Here is a 22,998-nt window from a genome sequence, read left to right as displayed (position 1 = left end):
GCAGTAGTGAAAACCCCAGTGGCCACCTGACTCTCCCATCACCACCTTCTGCCCAGCCAAGCCAGCTCACCTGCTCGCTTGCTTTGAAAGCCAGCTCCTCCAGGGCAGCCACAGGCAGTCCCTCGTTCTCTGCCAGTGGGGCAATGAGCTGGGCAGCAGCTGCTGCCACCTCCTGCAGCACCGCCACCACCCACGTCAAGTGTTTTCTGCAGTCGAGGAGTGTGTCAGATACCTGTGCAACGGGCCGGAGTCAGGAGCCCACTCTGGGCTCAACGCCACAGTGCCCAGCTACCTCAGAACCATTCCTGTCCCCCGACCGGATCCACATCGCGACATGCTGCGCCCCTCCTGGTTCTGCTCGGTTTCCTTCCCGTCCCCCTTCACAGCCCTGAACCTGTGGTCCAAAAGCCAGTGCAGCTGGGATCCCAGGCGCATCCGTCCCTGGCATCCGCCGCCGGATCTTCTTGCAGAACTGGCGGGTATCACTGCACGAAGTTTCCAGGTCCCGTAGCAGGAGGGCAATATCTGAAGCCTCCTGCCCACCCTACTCAGAACAGGAGACAGACGGGAAGCCAAGTCAGAATTAGGGCTGGGGGCAAGGAGGTGGGGACTCTGAAGGAAGAGGAACTCCAACAGATCTGGTTGCACTCTCACCTGCAAGAAGGCCCGTAGCCGTCCCACCTCCACACTCATGCAGTCCAGAGCACTCTGGGTAAACTGTGAAGACAGAAGCAGGTGGCTGTCAGCCTCCAATGGAGCCCTTCTGCCCCATTAACGTCTCTAAAGAAGTCTCCATCCTTGGCTGACCCCATCCATTAGTGAGCTCTCTGGCTTCCCTGATCTGGTCTTAGTGACCCTGTTCCTTATGTGACACCCTTTGTGGGTGTGATCTGATGTCTTTCATTTCCAATCTCTATAAGGGGCTCAACCGTTGGCCCAAACACCTCACCTTAATGTGGTCAGCCAGCTGCATGGTGCTGTCCTCAGGTTGTTCAGCAAGGTGGATGCTGTACAGATGCTGAGGAGGGACGGCAAATGAACAGTCTTTAGGCCTTGGAAGAACGAAGCATTCTTCCCAAACTGCAGTTTGAGCCCCAGTGATCAAGGGACTCCAGAGGTATGAAAGAATCCAAAACCCTCAAGGAGCTGGATCCTAAGGTGAGTTCATCTAAGAGTTTCACGCCTTCAGCCTGGGACATACAACCCTGGCTACACTGGAAACAGCCCCAGAAGAAACCCTCCCTCCTGCTGTGCTAAGCCTCAATTCTCGCCCCAGACCTGGTAGTACTTGATGGCCTTGGTGAGAGGCTCTACGTTGACAGTCTCATCCAGCTGGTCCTTGTGCAGCAGCTCAATGAGGAAGTCCAAGGAGCGTTCGTGGGCACTCATCTCAGGGTAGAGGCTGCCCACCTTCTTATACACGTCCACACTGCACTGAGAGAGGGCACTGGAGACCAGAGAACGGCCCTGTGAGGCCAGAGTCTACAAGGCAACCTCAGTTCCAGCCAATCTAGGACCCATGGCCCTGCCGTGGAGGTCAGGGATCACTTACTGCTCGTAACGATGAAGTGTGGCCTGCAGCAAACTCAGTGAATACACCAGCCCAGCAGCAAAGCTGAGCTGCTCCCCTGCAGCGCCGCGAAGTCCTGGCCGCTCTGAACAGCTCTCACTTAGTTCAAACTTTTCCTGGGCCTGCTTCCGAATTAGCTCTGCCTGTGGGAAGAAGCACCAGAAACATGGGGCTCAGAGCAGAGGATGGAGAACACAGACTCAGGAGTACAGAGAGCTGAGCAACTATGTGGAGGGCATGAAGACACGGGAGAGAAGGCAGAAACAGCTCTTAGACGGGCAGGGAGTCGCACATGGGCAAAGGCTGATGTGACTGCTGGTGCTGATGGAGATTCGGATGCGGGCTGACAGGGCAGCAGGACCAGTGGGACCAGCTCCTTCCCACCTTAAAGCTGCTGCTCCCTCTGCCTTTCCAACTACAGCATGATCCTGACAGTTATCCCCCACGAACTCCAGTCATCTTTGGGTCTCACCTCAAACGTTACTCCTTCAGTAATAGCCCACTGTCTCCATCAGCTCCCCAGCTGTGCTCTCTCCCAGACACTACCTCCACTTCACAAGCTGCATCTCCCCTTCATAAAACGTCATATGTGACATACATCTGTCTGTGATTCTGCATCCCTGTACTACATCATAAACCCTGAGAGCAGGACAACGACTGCCACCTCTGCTTGGTGTCCCCAGTGCCTGGCTCACGGCAAGCTCAGCAGACCCCTGCTGGGAATGTGGCTGACAGACCGTACCTTGCAAATGAGTCGAGGCATGAGCAGCAGCACCAGGACACAGTCATGGTCCCCCCCTGGCCGAAGGAAACTGTCGGGCATGAAGGCTGTCAGCAGGGACATGTGCCGGTTGGCCTGGGCCACCTCCATCTGCCTCAATTCCATCTCAATTGCCTGTGAGGGAGACAGGGGAGTGGGTTCTCAGCTAGGCTGCGGAGAACCTCCTAACCTCCATCCCACGTTCCAATATGTCTCCTGCTTCTAGGGCAGGCCCAGCCAGGAGTCTTCCAAACCACCACACAAATCACTCCCAACTCCAGGAACCCGAAGGCCAGAACCCCGCAGCAGATCAGCCCATGGCCTCATCCAGGCTGGGGTCTCCAACACCCACCCATCTCCAGCTCACCCACTTTCCTGACCTTAGCATGAGCCTTAGTCTCGGCAAACTTGATCTTGAAGTCAAAAGTCTCTGGAGGTGGCTGCTGCTGCCTCTCCACGGACGCTTCCTGCTGGTTTGTCAGTGCCCGATTCACATCCTGGGAGCAAGGATGGGAGAAAAGACACAGCTGAGTCATGGGGGAAGCCCTAGGGTGATCGTGGGCAGAAAGCAGTGGGTGTGCAGGCACCTGCAGGTGGGCAGTCAGCTGGCGGTACTTCTTGATGGTCTGCTGATAGTCTGCGACTGTCTCCTGGGCCGCTTCCACACGCTTCTGGGCATCCCGCACCTGGGCACCCGCCATATCTAGCTGCTCCCGCAGCTCCAATTCTGTCTCACGTGCATTCTCCTGCAGTTCATCGTTCATTTCATTTATTGCTTCCTGGGAGACAAGGTAGTTGGGGCAAAGAAAAGTCAGAGTCAGGGTAGCAGGCCAGGGTGGGTTCACTCACTACACACCCTACGCAAAGATCAGGGATCACGTCAATCCTTCTCACGGCAAGTCTCTTCCCAAGACCCTCCATCAGGGTTGTAAGTCAGCAGTCTGCTCTTCTCTTACCAAGTCCCCCACCGTCTCCTTCAGTTTGCGCACTTTCTCTTCCAGATCCAGGTTCCGGTCTGTCAGCGTCTCTACCATCTCCTCAGCCCCCAGAGCAGCATCTACCTGTGTTAGATAGCGCAAACAAGGAGAAGGACTGAAAGGTGCCAAGACAGAGGAGACATCGGAAGGTGAGCATTGCAGTGCTCTGGGCAAGGGGTTGGGCTGCTCAGACCTGCTCCTTGAGCTCATCAATGGTGCGCTCTGCCTGGCTCAGCTCCTCTTGCAGACGCTCCCGCTGTTGCCTCACAACTTCCAGCTCTTGGTTCTTCTTTTCCATGAGCTTCTGGAGTTTCACATGCTCCTGCTTCTCTGAGGAAGAAAGATCCCGCATTCTGTGGGAAAATGGCAAGACAGAAGAAGAAAGAAAAGGTATCAAGAGTCACTCACGGATTTGGAGACAGGAGCGTGAGCCTGGCAATGAGGACCCTACCTCACTAGGGCATCCTTCAAGCGGGCATTCTGCTCCTCAAGCTGCTTGAGCTGATAACTGGACGCGGCACCATCTGAGCCTGGGGAAGACCATTCATACTTTCAGTCAGGGGTCCAATCCCATCATTTGGCCCCCGGCAGCTCCTGGCCCCTTACCCTTCTCTTCAATCTCAGCTTTGAGGATTTCCAAGTCGGTAGTGAGCTCTTCCACACGCTCCCTCAGCACCTCGGCCTCCTGCTGTAGGGACTCAGCCCGCTCTTCAGCCATCTCCTTGTCCAGAGTGGCCATCTCGATGGCATCAGCAGTGTCAGCCATCTCCTCCATGTAGCGTTCCTTTGCCTCTAGGGCCTCCTTGGCTTCCTGAAGAGAAGTGACGGTTGGGGGTACGATCACAGAGATGCCTCATGTACCCCTTTTCACAGGATAGTCCAGGCCCAGTTCCAGCTTCCAGTGCTTCCTTGGGGCCCTGGCCTCCCCAGACACCCTCCTTATCCCAGGTCCCACCTTCCGAGCCTCCTTGAGGCGCCGCTGCAGGTCTGCCTGCTGCTCCTGCATTTTGCTTTTCCATTCCTGCACCTGCTCCAGCTGGATCTTGTGTTTCTCCAGCTCTTTTAGTTTTGCCTTGTCTTCTGCACGTTTCAGCCGTAGGGTCTCCAGTTTCTCCTCCAGGTCCCGCACCTGGGCCCTCAGCCCCTCCTCTTCCTGCAAAGGAGAGACCCTTCAGTCCATGCACAGCCTCCCCGCTTTTCCCCATCAAGACTGAGCTGGAGAGGAAGGACAGCAATGTGTGCAGATATCATTCCAGGTCCAGGGCCAAAGCAAGTGGCATACAAATATCTGTGAAGAGCCCAATCCCTATGGGGGAAGTGTGGAAGAGGGGCAGAGAGGAAAGGGTGGCTTAGCCAGTAATAGGATACTTATATGCTGGGACCCCACCCTTCTAATCCAAGGTTCTGGGTCTCCCTCAACCCAGGGAAACTTCTAAGAACCTGTCAGGGGTCACAGGCCACTTTGCGTCTTGGTTCTTCTTTGCTCCAACCCCAGACCTTACCTTAGAGGGGGAAGGAAGTGGGAGTGCTGCTCCAGGAGAGGTGAGGGTCGGCGTGGGGATGATGGGCGCTGCCAGCGGAGTCTGAGCTGGGGTGCTGGGCTCACTGCTGCTCAGCTCACCTGCTGATGCTGAGCCAGAGGGGCCCAGGGAACCACTGGCCCCGGATACCCCAGTGCTGGCCGGGCGGGTGGGCTATTCCGAGAGGGCAGGGGCAGACCAGAAAAAGTGTAGGGGACAGGGGTGGTAAAAGAGAGTGAGACAGAATACGAGCATGTGGTGAAGGAAGTGACAGAGGAGGAGAAAGGCAAAGAGTATCACAGGACAGTGAGCACAGAGAAACAGTGATGGGCAGAGGGGAAGCGCCCCAGTCAGAGGCCATGACAAAGGACCGGGTGGGATTTGGGTGGGGGGGTGGCGGGAGGGGGAGGGACAGAGAAAGACACAAGGTTACAAGACTCCGCCCTTGGCACTGACCCCACATTCCTCCAAGGTCTAGCACTACCCTGCTAGGGCAGAAGCCCTCACTCCCTTGACCATTCTTTTTGTGACCCACTTGTAATCATTGTAGCAATTTCTTAATACTCCCAGTGCTACTGTTGCTCTGGGCCTGTACCCACCTCCCCCAGAGGGAATAAGCGCCTCAGTGTCATTCCCAGAAAGAACAGACTGATCTCTAATTTTCACGTTCCCAGAGAAGGCTGGGCTAAAACTGGGGGTCCTGGGCTCTACACTTTGATAAACCCTCAAGCTCATCCTCCTCCCCCTGGTCTATTTCAGGGGATCCTGCAAGTAAAAGGGCCAGGGTGAAAGTCGTAATCCTTGGCTCTCCTCTGAAACAAGGTCTGTACCGCCAACCCATCTGTCACCTCCCTCCTCCAAGACAGAGGGGCTCTAATCAGGTGACGGTACCGGGTCCCTGTGGAGCTGAGGTGCTAGAGCAGACGGCCTGCCCAGTGTTCCTCCCTGGAGCACCGAGCCCTGAAGCCTCCCAGTGGGCTGACACCCAGAGACCACACGCTATCCACGGACACCCCCACCCAAGGCCTTTCACAGACACACCCACCTCCGTAGCCCCTGACATTTACATTCCAAGTTCTTTTTCACATTTCCTCTAATTCCCCACCCCTTCCCCAACAACACACACACACACACGCCCCGCAAAATCTAGTCAAAAGCAGCTGGAAGATGCCCTTCTTCAAGAAAGTCTGCCTTGGCTAAGCACAACCACTCTCGTTTCTCTTCTACACTCAAGCTACTGGCTCAGACATGCTCCTAAGAGCTGGAAGGCACCTTCCCAGGAGGGGCCGGTCCTTACCCTCAGTACCCTCACTCCCCTGAAGAGAACCCGGGACACACTGTGACCAACTTACACTTGCACATACAAAAGGCCACGTACATGCACACGCCTAAGGCATCTGTGTCCACTCAGCAGTGGCTGGTACAGAGGCCTGTTTTTTCCTCACCTTGGGCCGCCGAGTTGTAGTCTGGACAGGCAACAGGAGCCAGAGGAGGAGTAGTCAGGAAAGAAAGGATGATGGCAGAAAGACAGACAGCAGAAGGGACAGCAATGAGAGCAGAAGCAGCAGACACGAGGCTGCAGTCAGCAGCCCACCCCTCCTCCCCAACCCGGCCCCATGCCCTCCTTCCCGTGAGTCACCTTGATCCTGCTCCAGGAGCTCAGAACTCCTATTTCCCACTGGTTCCTTCTCCCACTTTTATCCTACCCTGGAAATTCTGTCCCCGTCTCCCAGGCCGAGCCACAGGAGACCAAAGCCAGCAGCTAGTAGACAGGGTCTCCAGAGACCAGAGAGGAGTCCTCCCACAGCCACCTCTCCCACTCCAGCCCAGAGCCCCGCCCATCCACCACTCCCAAGGACTTTCCCAGGTCAGCCCCTTCCTTAGAGTGCTAGATTCCACACAGGACTCCTGAGAAATACCACGTGACAAGAATGATGATACAAGCCTAGAAGTGAGTGAAACCAGCTAGGGGAGATCAGGTCCCCAAGGGAGCACAGTGCGGCCACACGCCCCACCCCCACCCTCTTCCCCAGGACCAGTTCCTGCAGCAGTCCCCATCCCCAGGGCAGAGGGCTCAGGTGTCACAACCATGAATATTGCATTAGCCATAAGCCCAGAGATCAGCAAAGTGACCCCACCCGGCTGCAAGAAAGGAGGTGGGGGTGGGCAGCAGCACAGGGAAACTACTGCCCTACACCAGATCGGAGACCAACCACCCCGGACTATTGCAGAGTGATAAACACATGATTAACTCCAACTCCCAAACAGTATTCTTGATACCCAGGGCCTCAGAGCTCTGGCAAACACAAGATTTGGCCTGGGCCCTTCTAGGTCTCCCAAGGAGACCAACCCCCACGTCTACTACCCTGGGCTAAGCCTCCATAACTATGTGTCACAAACTGTTCTAGAGAAAGCCCCTGATACAGACCCCAGTCGGGGAGGGATGCTAGTATTACAACCAAGTGTCATTCTAGCAAAGGTCGAGTGAGGTAGGCTTGCTAGAGGCACAAAGACATCTGGACCTGCTTCCCCAGATTCTCTCCTAGGAAACACATCCAGAGCCAGTTTGCAGCAAAAGCTGCCTGAAGCTCAAGCTGGTGAGGCCACTGGGTACAAGGCCCAAAACACAGATTCAGAGCCAAGAGCAGGAAGGCTAGGGAGCAAACGCCCAGGGTGTGGGGCATGGCAGTGACACACACTCTTCCTGCCCCCCGCCTTCATCCCCATCCTCGCCCCCAACCAGCAGAGCAAGTCCATCAGCCCCCACCCCCACCCCAGCAGCCTGCTGCCACCATCACGCTGGCAGCCTGGCAGCAGGGCCAGAGCAAGCAAGAGTACCTTTCGGGCTGTCGGTGCCTGTCTCATCATTGCAGAAAACCAAAGAAAGCCAGGAGAGGGAAGAGAAGGAAGGACAGAGGAGGACGGACACACACAGGAAGGACAGGCCAAGGGAGGGAGGGAAAGAGACCAAACAGAGGGAAAGGCGGCGGAGACAGGAGATTAGTGTATCAAATCCCAACAATGCAGCCGCAGCTCCCCGGGCCCGGCAGCTCCCCAGCTGGCCAACGGCTGCAGCTCAGATGCGGAAGCCCCCGCCGGTGCAGGGTGGGGATGGCCAGGCTCCGGCAGGCACCGGAGAGGCACTCGGGAGGCCCCCGGCCTAGTTCGCCAGCTTAGGCTGACAGCAGCCTCAGTGGCCGCCGCACCAGCTCCACCTGACGTCATGCACCCACCCTCCTCTGCTCCACGAGGGGTGGAGCCACTGCTCCTCAGTCACCTAGCAACCACCAGCTCTGATGGCTCCTCCTCCTCCTCCTCCTCCTGACTGGACAAAATCGTCTATAAACCCACCCAGCTTCCTCCTCCAAAGAACAGGTCCTGGCCGGCTCCTCCCTCTCCCGCATCCCCAAGGATTTGCTCAAAGAAATTGGGCTGGGGGCCGTCCCATTTCTGTGATGACCGCTCTGGAACCAGGGTATCACTGGACAGGGACATGGGACCTCACTGCTTCATCAGGCCTCTCTCATACTCACACCCCCTCAGTCTACAACCCCATCAACTCTGCTTCTGTCTCTTATACACACAGATGATATCCTGCTGGTGGCTCATCAGGCGCACACACCCGGCACTCCTGCATTGGCTCTGCGGGGCACACTAAGAAACCCAGAGAACATTCCATCTGGGCAGTAGCAGCTCTAATGACAGCATCTGGCTCCTTTCCCAACTCTCCCTGGGTTGTGGGCAGGTTAGAGCCTGTCTCTAAAGAGCTTCCAGAAAGGACTGGGCACCTTGCAGAGACATCTGGGTCCTCTCTTCCACCCTGCCCCTCAAAGTTCCTTCTTTTGTTCTGGTGCTAGCTCCCTGTTTCCTGTGTTAAGTGATGTGCTGCGAGAGAACCACTGGAGAGAAAGAACTAGCGAAGGACTTGACAACTTGACTGACACTCTGCACCATGAGCCAAGGAGGCGCTTTACCCCAGCGCACGCAGCCTAGGCTAGGCTTTGCCACATTTCCCTAGTCAGCCACCAAAAACACCCAGATCTGGGCATGGCTCACATCCCACCTGCGGTCAGATCAGACTGCAGCCAGAACCCCTCCATAGACAGTAGACTGCAGGTCCATGCTCTTCTCTATTTGGGGTCTGATGCAAGATGGGAGCCCCAACCAGGAGCCAATAATCAAGGAAAGAAGCCAAGTTCCTGGAATGGGTCCAGCGTCCTTTAGAGAATTATCTTCCTTCTTAAACCCCCACTCCCTCCAAAGCCAGGACCCCAAAGCAAGTACCATTATGTCATCTCTTCCAAGGCAAGACTCCAAAGTGAGGACCCACCACCAACCAGAAATCAAAATAGAGAAGTTTTACTCTCCCCTCCCACTACCCCAGTCTAACAGCTCTCCATGCAGAGTCAGAAGGTCCTGACACAGATGGGTAACAAGGAAATCACAGAACTTCATACACACAGCACAGCACATACAGGTCAGACAGGCACATGCAGGTCAGAGACGGCTTGGGCACAGCCCAAAGGCATGAACTGGTGTGGGGAAGTGGTCATGGCAGCAACTTCAGACTGAAAGAGTCTCAGGGGTGGCAGCCCCACTCCAGTGATGGCTGATGGAAGGCTGTAAGGTGCGGGAGGTAGGCCCCGAGCACAACACCAGAGGAAGGAAGAGGCAGGGAAAAAAGGACGGAGCAGAGCAAAGGTGCGCATTCATGGCCACACCACCCAGAGGCAGGCCCCACTCAGGCTTCCAACTGCTTTTCCTGCGCTCGGTTCCCTGACTCCCACCTACTTAGCTAACCTCGCCTCCACATCCCCCGTCTCTCCTGCCACTGACCCTAAGTTCAGGCTAAGTGAGAATCCACTGTAACCCAGTCAATGCTCTTTTCCATGCTGCTGCTATTTACAGTCAAACGCTTAGAGTCTCTGACTAGAAGTCCCGAGGCGATGGGCAGGGGCGTGAGGAGGAGTGAGGATCGTCCCTAACGCGATCTGGGCCTGGACACTGAGCCTGATATCCTTGCACCCCTCAAAGGAACTCTGAAAGCCAAGGCTGCCATTTCCTCTGGCCATCCCAGCCCCAATGTCACACATACATGCATGTAGCAGCCCATGGACATGCAGGACAGCTGGGCAGGGGGCTCATGGCCCTCACCCACCCAGGCACAAATAGTAAACACACCACCTTCTTAGGCTTCAGTCCCCGCTGCATGAGGAGGTGGAAAGGGCAGAGTTAGAGAACAGAGTTAAACAACGCACTGTGCTAGCCGGTCAGACATCTTGGGTGTAGGTATTAAGACCCGCAGGCAAACACCGGTACGGGAGGAGCAGGTCACTGTCAAGGCCCGGGTGAGATGAGGCCTCCCTCAATATCCGCTTCCAGAAGGTCCACACCCTGCCCTGAGGAGCTGGAGAGTTGGGAGCCCCTCCTCACACACCCTGTGCAGAGCAGCGGAGGGGAGCTGCGGTGGGCCCTCTACATACAACCTGAAAAGGCGGCAGAGGGCCCAGCTCCTTCCCACTTACTTGTGAACCGGAGAGCACCTTTCTCCTCCAGTTTTCACCTTACCCCTGCCCTACATCCATCAGATGTCGGCAGCCTCGGGCACCAACAGGTAGGAAGTTGGCAGCAACACTACTAGGGGCAGACCGGTCCTCCCTTCCCCCAGCCTCAGTTCCAACAGAGCCAGAACTTCCGGGCATTGGTAGCTTTTCCCTGCTAGCACCTTTACACCTAAAGCAGCAACTCATACCCAGGAAGTTTCCTTCTCAGAGAGGATGGAGCCTGGAAAGGCCAACTCAGTTCAGTGCCTCGGGCGGAAGCAGCAGGCGAGTAAGACCTAGTGTGGGCCTCCCTCCTTTCTTTTTCTTTTCCCTCTTTCCTCCATTACTCCCCACTCCCATCCCTGACTACTTACCAGTTTGCTGGTCTTTGGATTTGAGTCAGCTCCCTCTAGAATGCAAACAGAAACAAAGCGTGTGTTTGTGTAGAGGAACAGGAGCAGAGAATGTCATGGCAGGGTAAGCAAGACGTAACAACAGAATACGGTGGTGACAGAAAATCTCAGGATCCACTGCGGCCCCTTGTTCTGGGGAGAAGTCCTGGGGACTCCTGCGTGTGAGGAGGCAACTTAAGTGGGTGGTTGTTACCTCTTCTGAGGACCTTTGAGGCAGAGGAATCAGGTGTCTCTGGTGAAGTAGTATCCGCTCCATCTTCAAATACCTGGATCTGAGGCCACAGAATAGACTCAATATAGCTAGATCAAGGCTGGATGTAATATGGGCCCCTCTTCAGGCCCTAAGCAAGCCTAGAGTACAGGGCCGATTCCCTAAGGATAGCTCTCGATCTTCCCTCCCTCGTTACCTCCCACTCTTCCAACCAGAGACTCAGGCTCATGCCCAGGAAAAGAGAACACCAACACACCAGCTGCACATGCAACAGAGCATGTATACACACACACACACACACACACACACAGGAGCAGGAAGTGAGTACCTGGGATTGGCGCACAAAGATGCCGTGTCCTTCATCGCAAGTGAAGTACTTCCTGCCTTGGACAGTTCCATCATTCTTGCCTTTTGCTTCATCCAGGATCACACCTACCCATTTGCCAGTAGCAAAGAGTGTGGCTCCAACATAGGCCACGGTGCCACGGTGGCCTTTTCCAATCACCTCCACACGGGAGCCCACTCGCAGGGGCCGGGCACTTGCCTCAGCACTCATTCTGCTGCCACTAGGAGTCTGAAAGACACGTTCAAACATACAGAGTTAAAAGCCTCAAGTTAAGGGTGTCATCCTAATATAAAAGAGAGGCCCCGATCAGGATCCTGGCCTAAAAAAGGACCAGAAGTCACTTCCCTGAACCCCATTCTCAAATTAAAGTGCCCCCCGCCAACACCTACCAAATTTCTTTTGGAAAAATGTCAGTATTATGTTCTAAAACTTCTTCAAACTCCCCTGGAATCTGCCAGAATTTTTAAGAGTTTATATTTAACTTTAATAAATCAGAATTCATTGATAGATCTGTGAATGTCAGTCCACATGGCTACTTTCTCAGGAGCACTGTCCGCTAGGAGGGGAATGAAGCTCAAGCAAGTAACTCTGTTTACCGCGGTTCCCCACAACCCAATGCCTGACACAGAAGTCAAAGCTGGGAAGACAGGTGAGCCAGTGAGTGTTCCCGCAGAGTCCTGGCCCCCTCCCTACTTCTGCCTGTCCTCCCTGAGGTTCAGCACGCAACTGTGCCTCCTTCAAGACCTGGCCTCCCCCGCCCCACCATGACACCCCGAGATGCCTCACCAAGCCCATTCAACCATTTAACTCCCTTCTTCCAGGCCTCAGCCCTGGCCAATCAACTCTATCTATAAGCTCTGCAGATCCTTCACTCGTGCTATCTTGCTACGAATAAATAAATATATAAAGGCCAGGCCAATCTGGTATCTCAGATCTGTCCTGCAAACTGTCCCCCGACTCTGCCCAGTGGTCCAAATGAATGGACAAGCCAAAGGAATAGACTAAACACTGTCCTTGGGAAGCTCTCGGCTTCTGACATACTCGTGATGACAAGACAACATGAAATTAGGTCCCAAATAGGCCCATGGCTTAGAAGAAAATCACACCTAAGCCATTTTTAGCAACGGCAGCTCCATGAACCAGGGGCCTTGCAGCAGAGAATGAGGCATGAAGAAGTGACAGCATGGACCTGAAGACCTCACAGGGCTCCCTTCTGATGCCCCCGCTTGGCTTCATAAGGAAGCTCTGCCAGAGCCAGTCACTCCCCAACTCTCTTCCCCAAAGAACTCATCCCAGAAGGCGAGGATGCCATTCCCAGGGGCTCTGAGAGGCCAAATCATACCTGGGACAGTTGAGCGGCTCTCATGGACCTGACAATAAAGGGAGGTAACAGGCACATCAGGGCCGGCCCCAAAGTCAAAGACTGTCACCACCGTCCTAACCCTAATAAACCTCAGGACCAGGTGGACACAACAGTGGCTACAGAGCCCATCTGAGCCAGAGAGCAAGAAAGTGAGTGACAATCAAGCAGCTCTAAAGAAAGGCGTCATTGAAAGGCCATTCCAACCCACCAACCCATTTGAAATCCCCAGCACAGTGCGCCCCTCAGGAACCTCTGGCCTGAGGTCCAGCTAGAGTCAAAGGTCAGGCCTCACCAGTACCCACAAAGGGCCCAACTCTGGGAAGGGACGCCTATGCGGTCTACCCCCATCAGGGCTGCGAGTGGCTCCGGCCGGGTCCAGCTTTGTCTCCCAGCCCCCACAGCACTGTCCACAGGCACCCAGGCCTTCTCCAGCAGCCCTCCCATGGCCATCCCAGATCAGGGCCACTTACCCGGCTGTACACGTGCCTCTTGCTCTGGGCCATGTTGCTCCCTCGGCCTCCACCCCCTCCCCCAGCTGACCAAAGACAGAGAGAAAAGGCAGAAACCTAGGCAGGAGGGCTAGGGCTCCAGGCCCTCATGGACAAACACAGAAGCCGGCAGGCGTGGCCCTCCCCTGTCCATGGACCTCACTGGGTGGCCTACTGGGGTAGGGGAGGGAACGGAGAAAGGGGCTGAGGAGCAAGTCCCCTCTGCTGCTGGAGGATTCCTGAACCCAGAGACACCGAACCCCGCTTGCCAGCTGATGAGTCTCACTCTGCGCTAGTGCTGCTCTAGACTTGTCAGGAGCCGAGCTAGCCTCTGGGTCCTAGTGCCCCCCTGCTGCACCTGGGCCAGTCCAGACAGAGAAGGAGCGACGCGGGCCCATGCCACAGACTCTCAACACTCACCTGTAGAGGGCACTGTCCTACGCTGGGAGCACAGCCCTGATGACTCTCCTGGTCAGCACCCCCTCACCATCTCTGCCACCCGCCCACTCCCGCGATGTTAGGGGCAGCGGACCTGTCAGCATCAAGTGACACTTCCAAACAATCAGCTTCCCGGGGCTTCCTCCCAGCCAGAAGAAGGGTCTCTCACCCTCTTTCTGATGCTCTTCCTTCTCCCTCCCCTTTCTAAACTTAGGAGTCAGGTTCAAACCCACGTGATCAGGGTTTAAATTTCAATCTCACCCTGGGCCAGAGCAGCCAGGCCCCATGCCCAATACTTAGCAAAGGAAGAGCAGCAATAGAGACAACTCCACACACACACACACACACACACACACACACACACGCACACAGCAAAGCAAGTCAAGTACTCCAGCTTTCCCCCAAACTGGCAAAGGTTGCCATGCCTCTAAGTAGCCAACGAGACTGTCCTAGGGTCTGACCTATGGCTCCACCAGGTCAGTATGGACATAGATCCCCTGGGTCGAGGGCTACCTGTCTTGTCCACACTGGGCTTCACTGGCTGAACAGGGTCTTCCTCCATTCCACCCTTTCTAAGGAAAACCAGATAGCCTAATAGAATGACAGCCAACGGCCAGATATAGGGCCCCCAAAACACCTCTCCACATCTCCAATGCTGGTCAGACCCCCTAGGAAACCATTTCTCTCCTCTCCTGCAACATATCCATACTGCCCCCTCCTTTCCCTATTCACCATTACGCAGGGCCACGCAGCTCCTTGCAAACTGGACTTCTGCATGTTCAGAGCACCTTACATTCTACAGAGCACCTTAAAAAAAGTCGTTAGTACTATGGTTAAGAGTACCAGTTCTAGACTCAGACTGCTTACATTCAATTCATGGCTTCACCATTTGATAGCTACAAAAACTTGGTCCAGCTGCTTAACATCTTTGCGCCTCCATCTGCTCATTTGTCAACTGTGAGCAAAGAACATCTCAGAGCTACTGTGAGGACTAGCTGAGACAATCCATGTATAACATTTAGGACAGCGCCTGGTATTCAATGAGTACTCAACAAAAGTTAGCTAATAACAAAAGTTATCATCAAATCTGAACATCAAAATAACCCCACAGAGAGGCAGGCTAGGAACAACGCTGACAAGAAACTGGGGCTTGGAGAACTGAGTAACTTCTCTGAAGTTACACAGAAGACAAGGAGAGGAGCCAAAACTAGAGCCAAAGCCTGAATCAGAACCCTGTGCACTTCTACTCTCTGTTACCACACTTAGTTCTAGGCCTCAAAAAAAAACATGTTCTTCCTCTGGACCACATTATCTTCCAAGATTCAAAAGAGCACACATCTAAGGACATCACAGAGCTCTCCAGCAACACAAGCATATACAGTCATAGCATATTGAAAAGCAGAGACATTACTTTGCCAACCAAGGTCCGTCTAGTCAAGGCTATGGTTTTTCCAGTGGTCATGTATGGATGTGAGAGTTGGACTGTGAAGAAAGCTGAACGCCAAAGAATTGATGCTTTTGAACTGTGGTGTTGGAGAAGACTCTTGAGAGTCCCTTGGACTGCAAGGAGATCCAACCAGTCCATTCTGAAGGAGATCAGCCCTGGGATTTCTTTGGAAGGAATGATGCTAAAGCTGAAACTCCAGTACTTTGGCCACCTCATGCGAAGAGTTGACTCATTGGAAAAGACTTTGATGCTGGGAGGGATTGGGTGCAGGAGGAGAAGGGGACGACAGAGGATGAGATGGCTGGATGGCATCACTGACTCGATGGACGTGAGTCTAAGTGAACTCCTGGAGTTGGTGATGGACAAGGAGGCTTGGCGTGCTGCGATTCATGGGGTTGCAAAGAGTCGGACACGACTGAGCGACTGAACTGAACTGAACTCCTTGGATGCTGTTTCTTCTATAAAGTGAGACCATCACCTGGCATATCTACATTAATACTCAAATAAGATAAAGCATATAAAAGTGCTCTATAAAAAGTGCAGAAGCTGTACAGGTCTTAAAATGTCTAGGCAATACATATTATAAGGAACTACAGAGAGGAGAAAGGTGAGCTAGAAAGAAAAGGGGTACTTGATTATGCCTTATATGAGGTTTTCTTGCGGGGGGGGGGGAGGTGGTGTGGAAAGGAAAGGCCTACAAACATAATTTGTGACTACAGTATGAATAGACAAAGAATAATTCTGCTTGAGTGGGGAAAATTAAAGATGCCTAGCTTGGCTGAAGTAAAGAATTCTAAATGAGTTCTCCTATCAAACTGTAAGCCTGTTAAAGCAGACTCCACAACTTTTCCTCTTTATGATTCCATCAACTCTTGGCACAGGGTGTCAAACATTATTGAATGAACTAACACTGATGTTGAGATGTATTAGAAGGTAAATATGGATAGATTCAGGGAGTTTAACAACAGGTAGAGATAGATGAATTGGATCCAATAGCAACAGGAAGCCAGACTCTTCCTGAGCAGGAGACTGGCATAGTGAAAACTATTTTAGGAACATCACACAGGTGGCGGACAGAGGGATGGAGTTGAGGCATAGCAACTTGATAAAGACAGGGATGACAGCAAGGACGGTAACGGCAATAATGAGTAAGAGTTGGAGGGGGTCTGAACTAGGCTCATAAGAGAAAAAGAAAGGGAAGAAGAAATGGACCAATTCAGAGACACCACCAAAAAAAAAAAAAAAAACAACAACCCTGAGAAGGACCTATGATAGATCAAACATGGGGAAAGCAGCAGCAGGCCTGTCTGGGCTCTGGAGATGGACAGATCTGGATACAGCTTTGGTTCTCCCATTTCCTCACCGATATGACTCTAGGTAACATATTTTCGGAGCCCTCGTTACCTTATCTGAAAAAGGGGGGAATAATACTTACCTCACAGGGATGTTGTGAAGATTAACTAAGACAGAAGTAAAGCGTTTAGCACAGCGCTTAGCACAGAATACGTGCTCAACAAATTGTAGACACTGTCTTCGTCATCACGGAGAGGGTACATCAATGACAACTGCACACAGTAGGAACTCAGATGTTGCACGAATAAGTGAGTGGAGAGATGAGTGCATGGATAACTAAAGGAATGAAGAAACCTGGGATTTCTCAAGCAGGAGCAATGAGAATGATGATAACAGAGTTGAGAAGGGAAACCGGACATGTTAAGAGAGAGGAAATAATCACAAGGCCTTCTCAGGGGCAAATTTAACTGTGACCACTAGCACATGAATTTCACGATCTCCTCCCAACACAAACCTGTGATGACGACAACACGGATTCCGTTATTTCCATTTTACAAGTCTCAAAAGTCAAACAACTCATCTAAGTCTCATAGCCAGTGGGGCACATTTGACTAGCTGGAAATGGCAATCCACTCCAGTATTCTTGCCTGGGAAATCCCACGGACAAAGAAGCCTGGAGGCTACCGTTCATGGGCTTGCAGAGAGTCAGACATGACTGGAGCGGCTAACAACAACAACAACAGGTAGGTGATCCTTCAACAGCATCTTTGAGACCCATCCCAAGTCACACAGAACACTTCTAAGTTAGGTGTTACCTCAACCAGAAGACAGATACTCCCTGGATTTCTAATCCATTTTTCTTCCCAATGACATTAAAAATTGCTAAAAAGTCTAGGAAAACAGGAAGAGACAAGGGACACAAATCTAAGTCTGATAAACAGGTTACCAGTGGACTTGGTGAACATTTCAGAAATGACAGGAAAAGAAGTAGACTATTGGGAATTAAGGAGGAACTGGTAAGGAGGAAAAGTCTCTTTGGCACCCAGTCTGCACCATTTCCACCTTGCTTTTTACTGGTATACCAGAATCCTTTGAGCCCCTGACCTCTTCTTGTCTCACCTTACCAAACCTTGATCCTGGGCTAACCCAATCCTTTGCTTTCTCTGATTCCACCTATGGAGGTCTGAAATTCAGGCAGTCTGACAGCAGGATCCACACACTTGTATTGCTGCTGCTGCTAAGTCACTTCAGTCGTGTCCGACTCTGTGCGACCCCAGAGACGGCAGCCCACCAGGCTCCCCCGTCCCTGGGATTCTCCAGGCAAGAACACTGGAGTGGGTTGCCATTTCCTTCTCCAATGCATGAAAGTGAAAAGTGAAAGTGAAGTCGCTCAGTCGTGTCTGACTCTTAGGGACCCCATGGACTGCAGCCTACTAGGCTCCTCCATCCATGGGATTTTCCAGGCAAGAGTACTGGAGTGGGTTGCCATTGCCTTCTCCACACACTTGCATTAGGCACTGGGTATTTTGATTTGGTTGCAAAGAGATAAAATGAAACATAAAGGTAATCAGCAAGATATAGATTTTCTTAAAACTAGGGTGCAGTTGTACATCTCTAAAAGCACTAGTAGGGGAGGAATACGTGTGGATATAAGTCCCTCAGGAGTCAGGAAAGGAGACGGGAACAGAAGCTTGGGGACTGGAAGCTTGGAAGGCTGGATTCCTGATATACCCAGAAAGAAGATACACAGAGCCTTTTGTTCCTGCCTTGCGAATCTCACAGACAGGACCTAGACCCTAAACAGACTTTTTTTTTTAACCTCTCCAAGCTCTTCATTTATCCCCAGAAATTTCTGTAGCCCACTCCCAAACTGAAAACAGGTCTACTCCCTCCCAGGATATTCCCCTCTAGGAATACCCAGTGACCGCCAGACCGCTTCCAAAGGGCCCAGACCTCCAGCAAGGAAAGCTACACAATACGCCTCACTTATCCTCAAGAAAGGTGCTTTTGCAGGAAAGCAACAGGCACTTGAGTCCAGCCCTGTATTTGAGAACCACAACCCTCCCAGAGCTAGTAGGAGTCCTAGTTAACAGACTGCTGCTTCCTCCCCTCGATCAACCAACAAGTCCCTGGCACTAGGACCCTGCGGACGGGGAACCCTGAGCCTGCGCTGTAGAGAGAGAGATGCACCATTTCACAACTTCAGCAAAACCCAAAGCAGCCAGCAAAGCCACAGCCACCTCGGCTATGCTTGGCTCTGCCTTTTGGGCAGCTCACCAGCCACTCCCCAGAAGCAGAGCATTCTGTCCTTTCTCTTTTTAAACCCACGTCATCAACTGATCATAACGGAAATCAATCCCCTCAAGTCACCAAGCAAAGGCGTATCCATGGCAACCTCAAGAGGAAGGACACAGAAATGATGCTCCAGTGGCTGCAGCAGGAAAAGGTAAGTCCATTCTCTTCCATCCATGCCATCTCATCATTCTCCTCTTTCACTCAAGTCAGGTGTGCACCTTACCGACAAATTCTATCACGCCAATGGGAAAACACCAAAATTGAGTGTTAATGATGTATGTTATTATGAAAGGTTATAGATCTGCCTAATCCCATACATAACTGGCAGAAAAAAATTTTTTCTCTGGCTGACTGAGACAAGATCTCTTTTCTTATTCACCATCTCAAGTGACACAGCGTCAGCCTGCAACACGTAACAAATCATTACAGTCACTTGTCCTTCTAGTCAGGCTGCTGGGAAGTCACGTAAGGATTTCAGAATTCCATATGTAGTTGCAAAAAGATGGCAGCAACACTGACCCCACCACCCTGCCCACCCATCCACTATCACACCCACAGACTGGCCTGGTAAAGCTCCCTCCTTATCAGCCCTAAACTCCAGCCCCTTATGACCAGAAACTGGGACTTGGGAGTAAATTTCTGCCTTTCTCTGATGCCTCAGAGAAGGAATGCCATTTCTGCCGAAGAGATTCATCAAACATAAATACTACTGTTCCATGCCTCAATTTCTTCTTTTGTAAAACACAGGTAATAACAATACTTTTCTAACAGGGCTGAAAAGCACTTATAAGAGTGCCTGGTATGACACATTCAATAAATGCCAGCCATAATTATTACGAAGAAGAGGAAAAGAGAGACCTCAGTGTAGGATTCAAGTTCAGAGGTATGCAATGTTCTTGGAGCGATCTTGAGTCTGCTCTCTTTCCCTTTCCTCTCTGGACAGTTGTTTAAGCCTTCCCTTGCCACTCTCAAGTCCCTGTTCCTATCTGAGCCCACACCAGAGCCCCTCCCCCAACAGATAACCTTGCTGAGAAAGGAAACGGACCCTATTTGCAAATTTAGATGTGTCCATCATTGCCTCTTTCTTCCTACATTCTTTCCCTTTCTTCAGTCATTCCACTTCAAAAGAAACAATGTCTTCTTTTCAGACAACCCTCCACCCTCCTCTGCAATCATCTTTTCCTTTGCGCCTTCAAATGTGGCTTCTCATCAGATAACCTATGCTCAAGACTTCCAGAAATACCTGACTCTTGTCTCTGCTACTCCTCCACAAGCTGCCACCCTCTTCCTTCCTTCCTTCCTTGCCAAACTACTCAGAGCACACCCTCCTTATCCTCACTTTCCATCCACTCTTCAACTGACTTGGCTCCTGTCCTTAGGACTCCACTAAAGCTGCTCACACTAAAAAAAAAAAATAAGAGTCCTGCTAACCACAATCTCTTAACTGCCCAATCTCCACGTACATTTTCCAAGCTCATCCTACTCGACCTCCCTGTAGCAACAGATGCTGTTGATTCTCTTTCTGCAACTTTTTTCCTCTGTAGCTCCCTGGACAACATTCTCTCTTACCTTGCCCACTAGGCCTTGTCACTTCCTCTGTCTTCTTCAGCCTTCTATAAGCATGACTGGGATCATCCATTCCAACAGCATCATCCACCACCCCAAGGCACAAACTCTCTTCTGAACTCCAGACCCACATTTCCACCTATCTGCTAAGGGCCACAGACCCCCAAATTCAAGGTGACCCAAAACACGTGGAATCTTCCCCCAGCAAACGTTCCTCTTCTATATTCTCCTTTTTACTGGTACCACCATCCATCCAGAATAGAAAACTGAGTCATCCTGGACAATTCCCTCTCTTGTTCTCAATTAATTAGTCATTACATCAGTCATTACATCAGTCTCTACAATCTCTGATTCCTCCCCTTCTTCCCATTCACACTAATCCTTAATTCAGCCTGAAGCCAAGCCCAGGTTGTTAAAAGATTCTCCTGATGTTCCTTATCCAGATCCTCCCCTTTCAGTCTATTTTCACAATTAGCTTCCCAAAATATAACCATATCACCTCCCTGCCTGAAAACCTCCAGAGACTTCCCTCCCACAAAACTGAAGGCCATTAAAAACCTGGCCTCATTATGAATCTAATCTCATCAATCACCCCTTCTTTGATCCCCAAATCCTCTTAAAAACTTGGATCCACCTATCTTGAAGTGAAGAAGTGAAGTGAAGTCACTCAGTCGTGTCCGACTCTGCGACCCCGGGGACTGTAGCCCACCAGGCTCTTCCGTCCATGGGATTCTCCAGGCAAGAATACTGGAGTGGGTTGCCATTTCCTTCTCCAGGGGATCTTCCCGACCCAGGGATCAAACCCAGGTCTCCCACATTGCAGGCAGATGCTTTAACCTCTGAGCCACCAGGGAAGCTTCCTTACAATACTGTCTCCCTTATCCCATCATGAATTCCTCCAGGGCAGAGTTTTTATTCATCTTAGTTATCCTAAGCACTGAACAGAGAAGACGCTCAATGTTGAACAGAAGCCTGTACCAACATCAGGCTCTAGGGATATAAGTTGGCTCTGATAGGTTTCCCAGAAACACCATGGGGGAAATACAACATACACCCCAGCAAAGGTAGCTCTTTCTTCTCCAGTTAGGAGCCTAAGACACTAAAACTGCGGGGACAGCTCCATTTCCTATGGAATTCAGCAGTGGCAATAAATCTCAATTTCATACGCTTCTAAAGTAAAAGGACAAGAGAAAGAAAGACCTCTAGGCTCTAGAGGAAGTGTAGATCTGGGAAAATAGCTTCAGTAAGGCTTTAGGAGTGACAAGGATCCAGTCTCTGTTTCCTTGAAACCCTCAGTGGGTATGTCAGAGCTTAGGGAGGTCAAACTGGATAACCAATTTGTCAGCCAAGTACAACCAGTACGAGCTGGAACTTCGAAAGACAAATTATATAAAACCACATCCAGAGACTTCAGGATGGCAAGGACCCTAAGATAGACTTGAATCAGTCAACTGCTCAGCACTTACCTTCTCAGGGGACACTGAATACCCAGTTCTCATTTCCCTTGGCATGGGACAGATAACCCAAGCCCCCACACACCACCTGGTATCTGTAGACAGGCCAAAGCTAGGAATCCTCTACAATACCTTCTGACCTATAACTCCAAAGAGCTACTAACAATGTCAGGTCTGTCAGAGTACAAGCTATGGCAGCTGTCAGTCGTGTACTATGATTTTCCCACCCATTTTGACTCCTCCCAAACAACTTCTTTTCCTCTGCACTCTCGTTCAGTCAGGCCGCACTTAGCAACTCTTTCTCAGTATTGTCTCTTGCACTCTTCCTTTCTCCTCCATTACCAATGTCATCACTTTGGTCTGCCATGTAATAGCTTTGAGAATTAAGACAAATCGTTTACCCGCTTTGGTGCCTCATCTATAAAACAGGGTCACAGCTGCTCTGCCTACCTCACAGGAAAGGCTGTCTGTGAAAAGTTCTGTAAAGTGTTACATAAATAGAAGGCATTACTATTATCATCATCCCAGGCCATCTTTACTGGTATGGGAAGCCTGTCTGGCTCCCTGCCTCTCTCTTTCCTCATTTCCAACCACATTATACACTACGGGAGAACTACTACACACCGTAAAATACTGCTTTGCCCCAAATCTTTCAGTGACGTAACATTTTCTACTTGAGTCAAACCGTTCTGGATCTGACGTATCTCCGCACCACTGTCAAACGCTTAGGATGCTTCCCCTGGTTTTGCAAGCCCCACTCGTCCTTCAAAGTCCTGCTACAACCCCACTACCCTCCACACAGGAGGACGAGATTTAAGAGACAGGAATCTGAAACAATGCCAGGGAAGAATAAAGGACAATTCAGTTTGGGGAAAACATGGTAGAAACACTGTCATCTCACACTTTAAGAGGCTGTGCCACACAGCTTGTGGGATCTTAGTTCCCTGAGCAGGAATTGAATCTGACCTTTGGCAGTGAAAGAACTGTCCTAACCACTGGACTGCCAGGGAATTCCCAAGACTCATCTTTTAAGGAGGAATTATATGTTTTATTTCTCTGATTCTAAAAGATAAGCTAGGATCAACAAGATGGAAGTTATAGAGAGGTATTTTAGCAACATGAAAAACTTCCATATTGAGCTATTTCATGATGAAATGGGATGCCTTACATTCAGTAAATTCCCCATTACTAGAAATGTTCAAGCCCAAACTGGCCATTGGGCAAGAATATTTTAGAAGGAATTCAACTATCACAAGATCTGAAAGAAACAGTGGCGCTCTTTCAGTCCAGTCTCCTATTTTATAGGCCTGGACA

At 51.5% G+C, this 22,998-nt stretch overlaps 1 protein-coding gene across 3 annotated transcripts in view; it reads right to left on the bottom strand.

The window, feature by feature from the left end:
* DCTN1 (dynactin subunit 1) overlaps positions 1 to 22,998 on the bottom strand; it is a 30,331-nt gene that overhangs the window by 5,681 nt on the left and 1,652 nt on the right. The window contains exons 2-21 of one of the 3 annotated variants that reach the window (XM_055539581.1): positions 11,323 to 11,568; positions 10,977 to 11,055; positions 10,745 to 10,779; positions 7,666 to 7,683; positions 6,273 to 6,293; positions 4,810 to 5,001; positions 4,263 to 4,460; positions 3,914 to 4,118; positions 3,759 to 3,837; positions 3,501 to 3,660; positions 3,287 to 3,391; positions 2,918 to 3,109; positions 2,711 to 2,827; positions 2,313 to 2,465; positions 1,553 to 1,713; positions 1,279 to 1,447; positions 950 to 1,018; positions 655 to 717; positions 395 to 544; positions 71 to 232 (exon numbers count right to left, since the gene is read on the bottom strand). In XM_055539581.1, the coding sequence (XP_055395556.1) occupies positions 71 to 232; positions 395 to 544; positions 655 to 717; positions 950 to 1,018; positions 1,279 to 1,447; positions 1,553 to 1,713; positions 2,313 to 2,465; positions 2,711 to 2,827; positions 2,918 to 3,109; positions 3,287 to 3,391; positions 3,501 to 3,660; positions 3,759 to 3,837; positions 3,914 to 4,118; positions 4,263 to 4,460; positions 4,810 to 5,001; positions 6,273 to 6,293; positions 7,666 to 7,683; positions 10,745 to 10,779; positions 10,977 to 11,055; positions 11,323 to 11,550 (2,556 nt within the window). In that variant the 5' untranslated portion in view covers positions 11,551 to 11,568. The remainder of the gene's footprint in view (positions 1 to 70; positions 233 to 394; positions 545 to 654; positions 718 to 949; positions 1,019 to 1,278; positions 1,448 to 1,552; positions 1,714 to 2,312; positions 2,466 to 2,710; positions 2,828 to 2,917; positions 3,110 to 3,286; positions 3,392 to 3,500; positions 3,661 to 3,758; positions 3,838 to 3,913; positions 4,119 to 4,262; positions 4,461 to 4,809; positions 5,002 to 6,272; positions 6,294 to 7,665; positions 7,684 to 10,744; positions 10,780 to 10,976; positions 11,056 to 11,322; positions 11,569 to 22,998) is intronic. The other 2 variants (XM_055539582.1, XM_055539583.1) reach the window with 2 other exon arrangements.

Source organism: Bubalus kerabau, chromosome 11 (genome assembly GCF_029407905.1).
Source record: "Bubalus kerabau isolate K-KA32 ecotype Philippines breed swamp buffalo chromosome 11, PCC_UOA_SB_1v2, whole genome shotgun sequence".
Classification (NCBI taxonomy): domain Eukaryota; kingdom Metazoa; phylum Chordata; class Mammalia; order Artiodactyla; family Bovidae; genus Bubalus; species Bubalus kerabau.
Note: the sequence above shows the minus strand (reverse complement) of the source record. Positions and strands in the feature narration are given on the sequence as shown.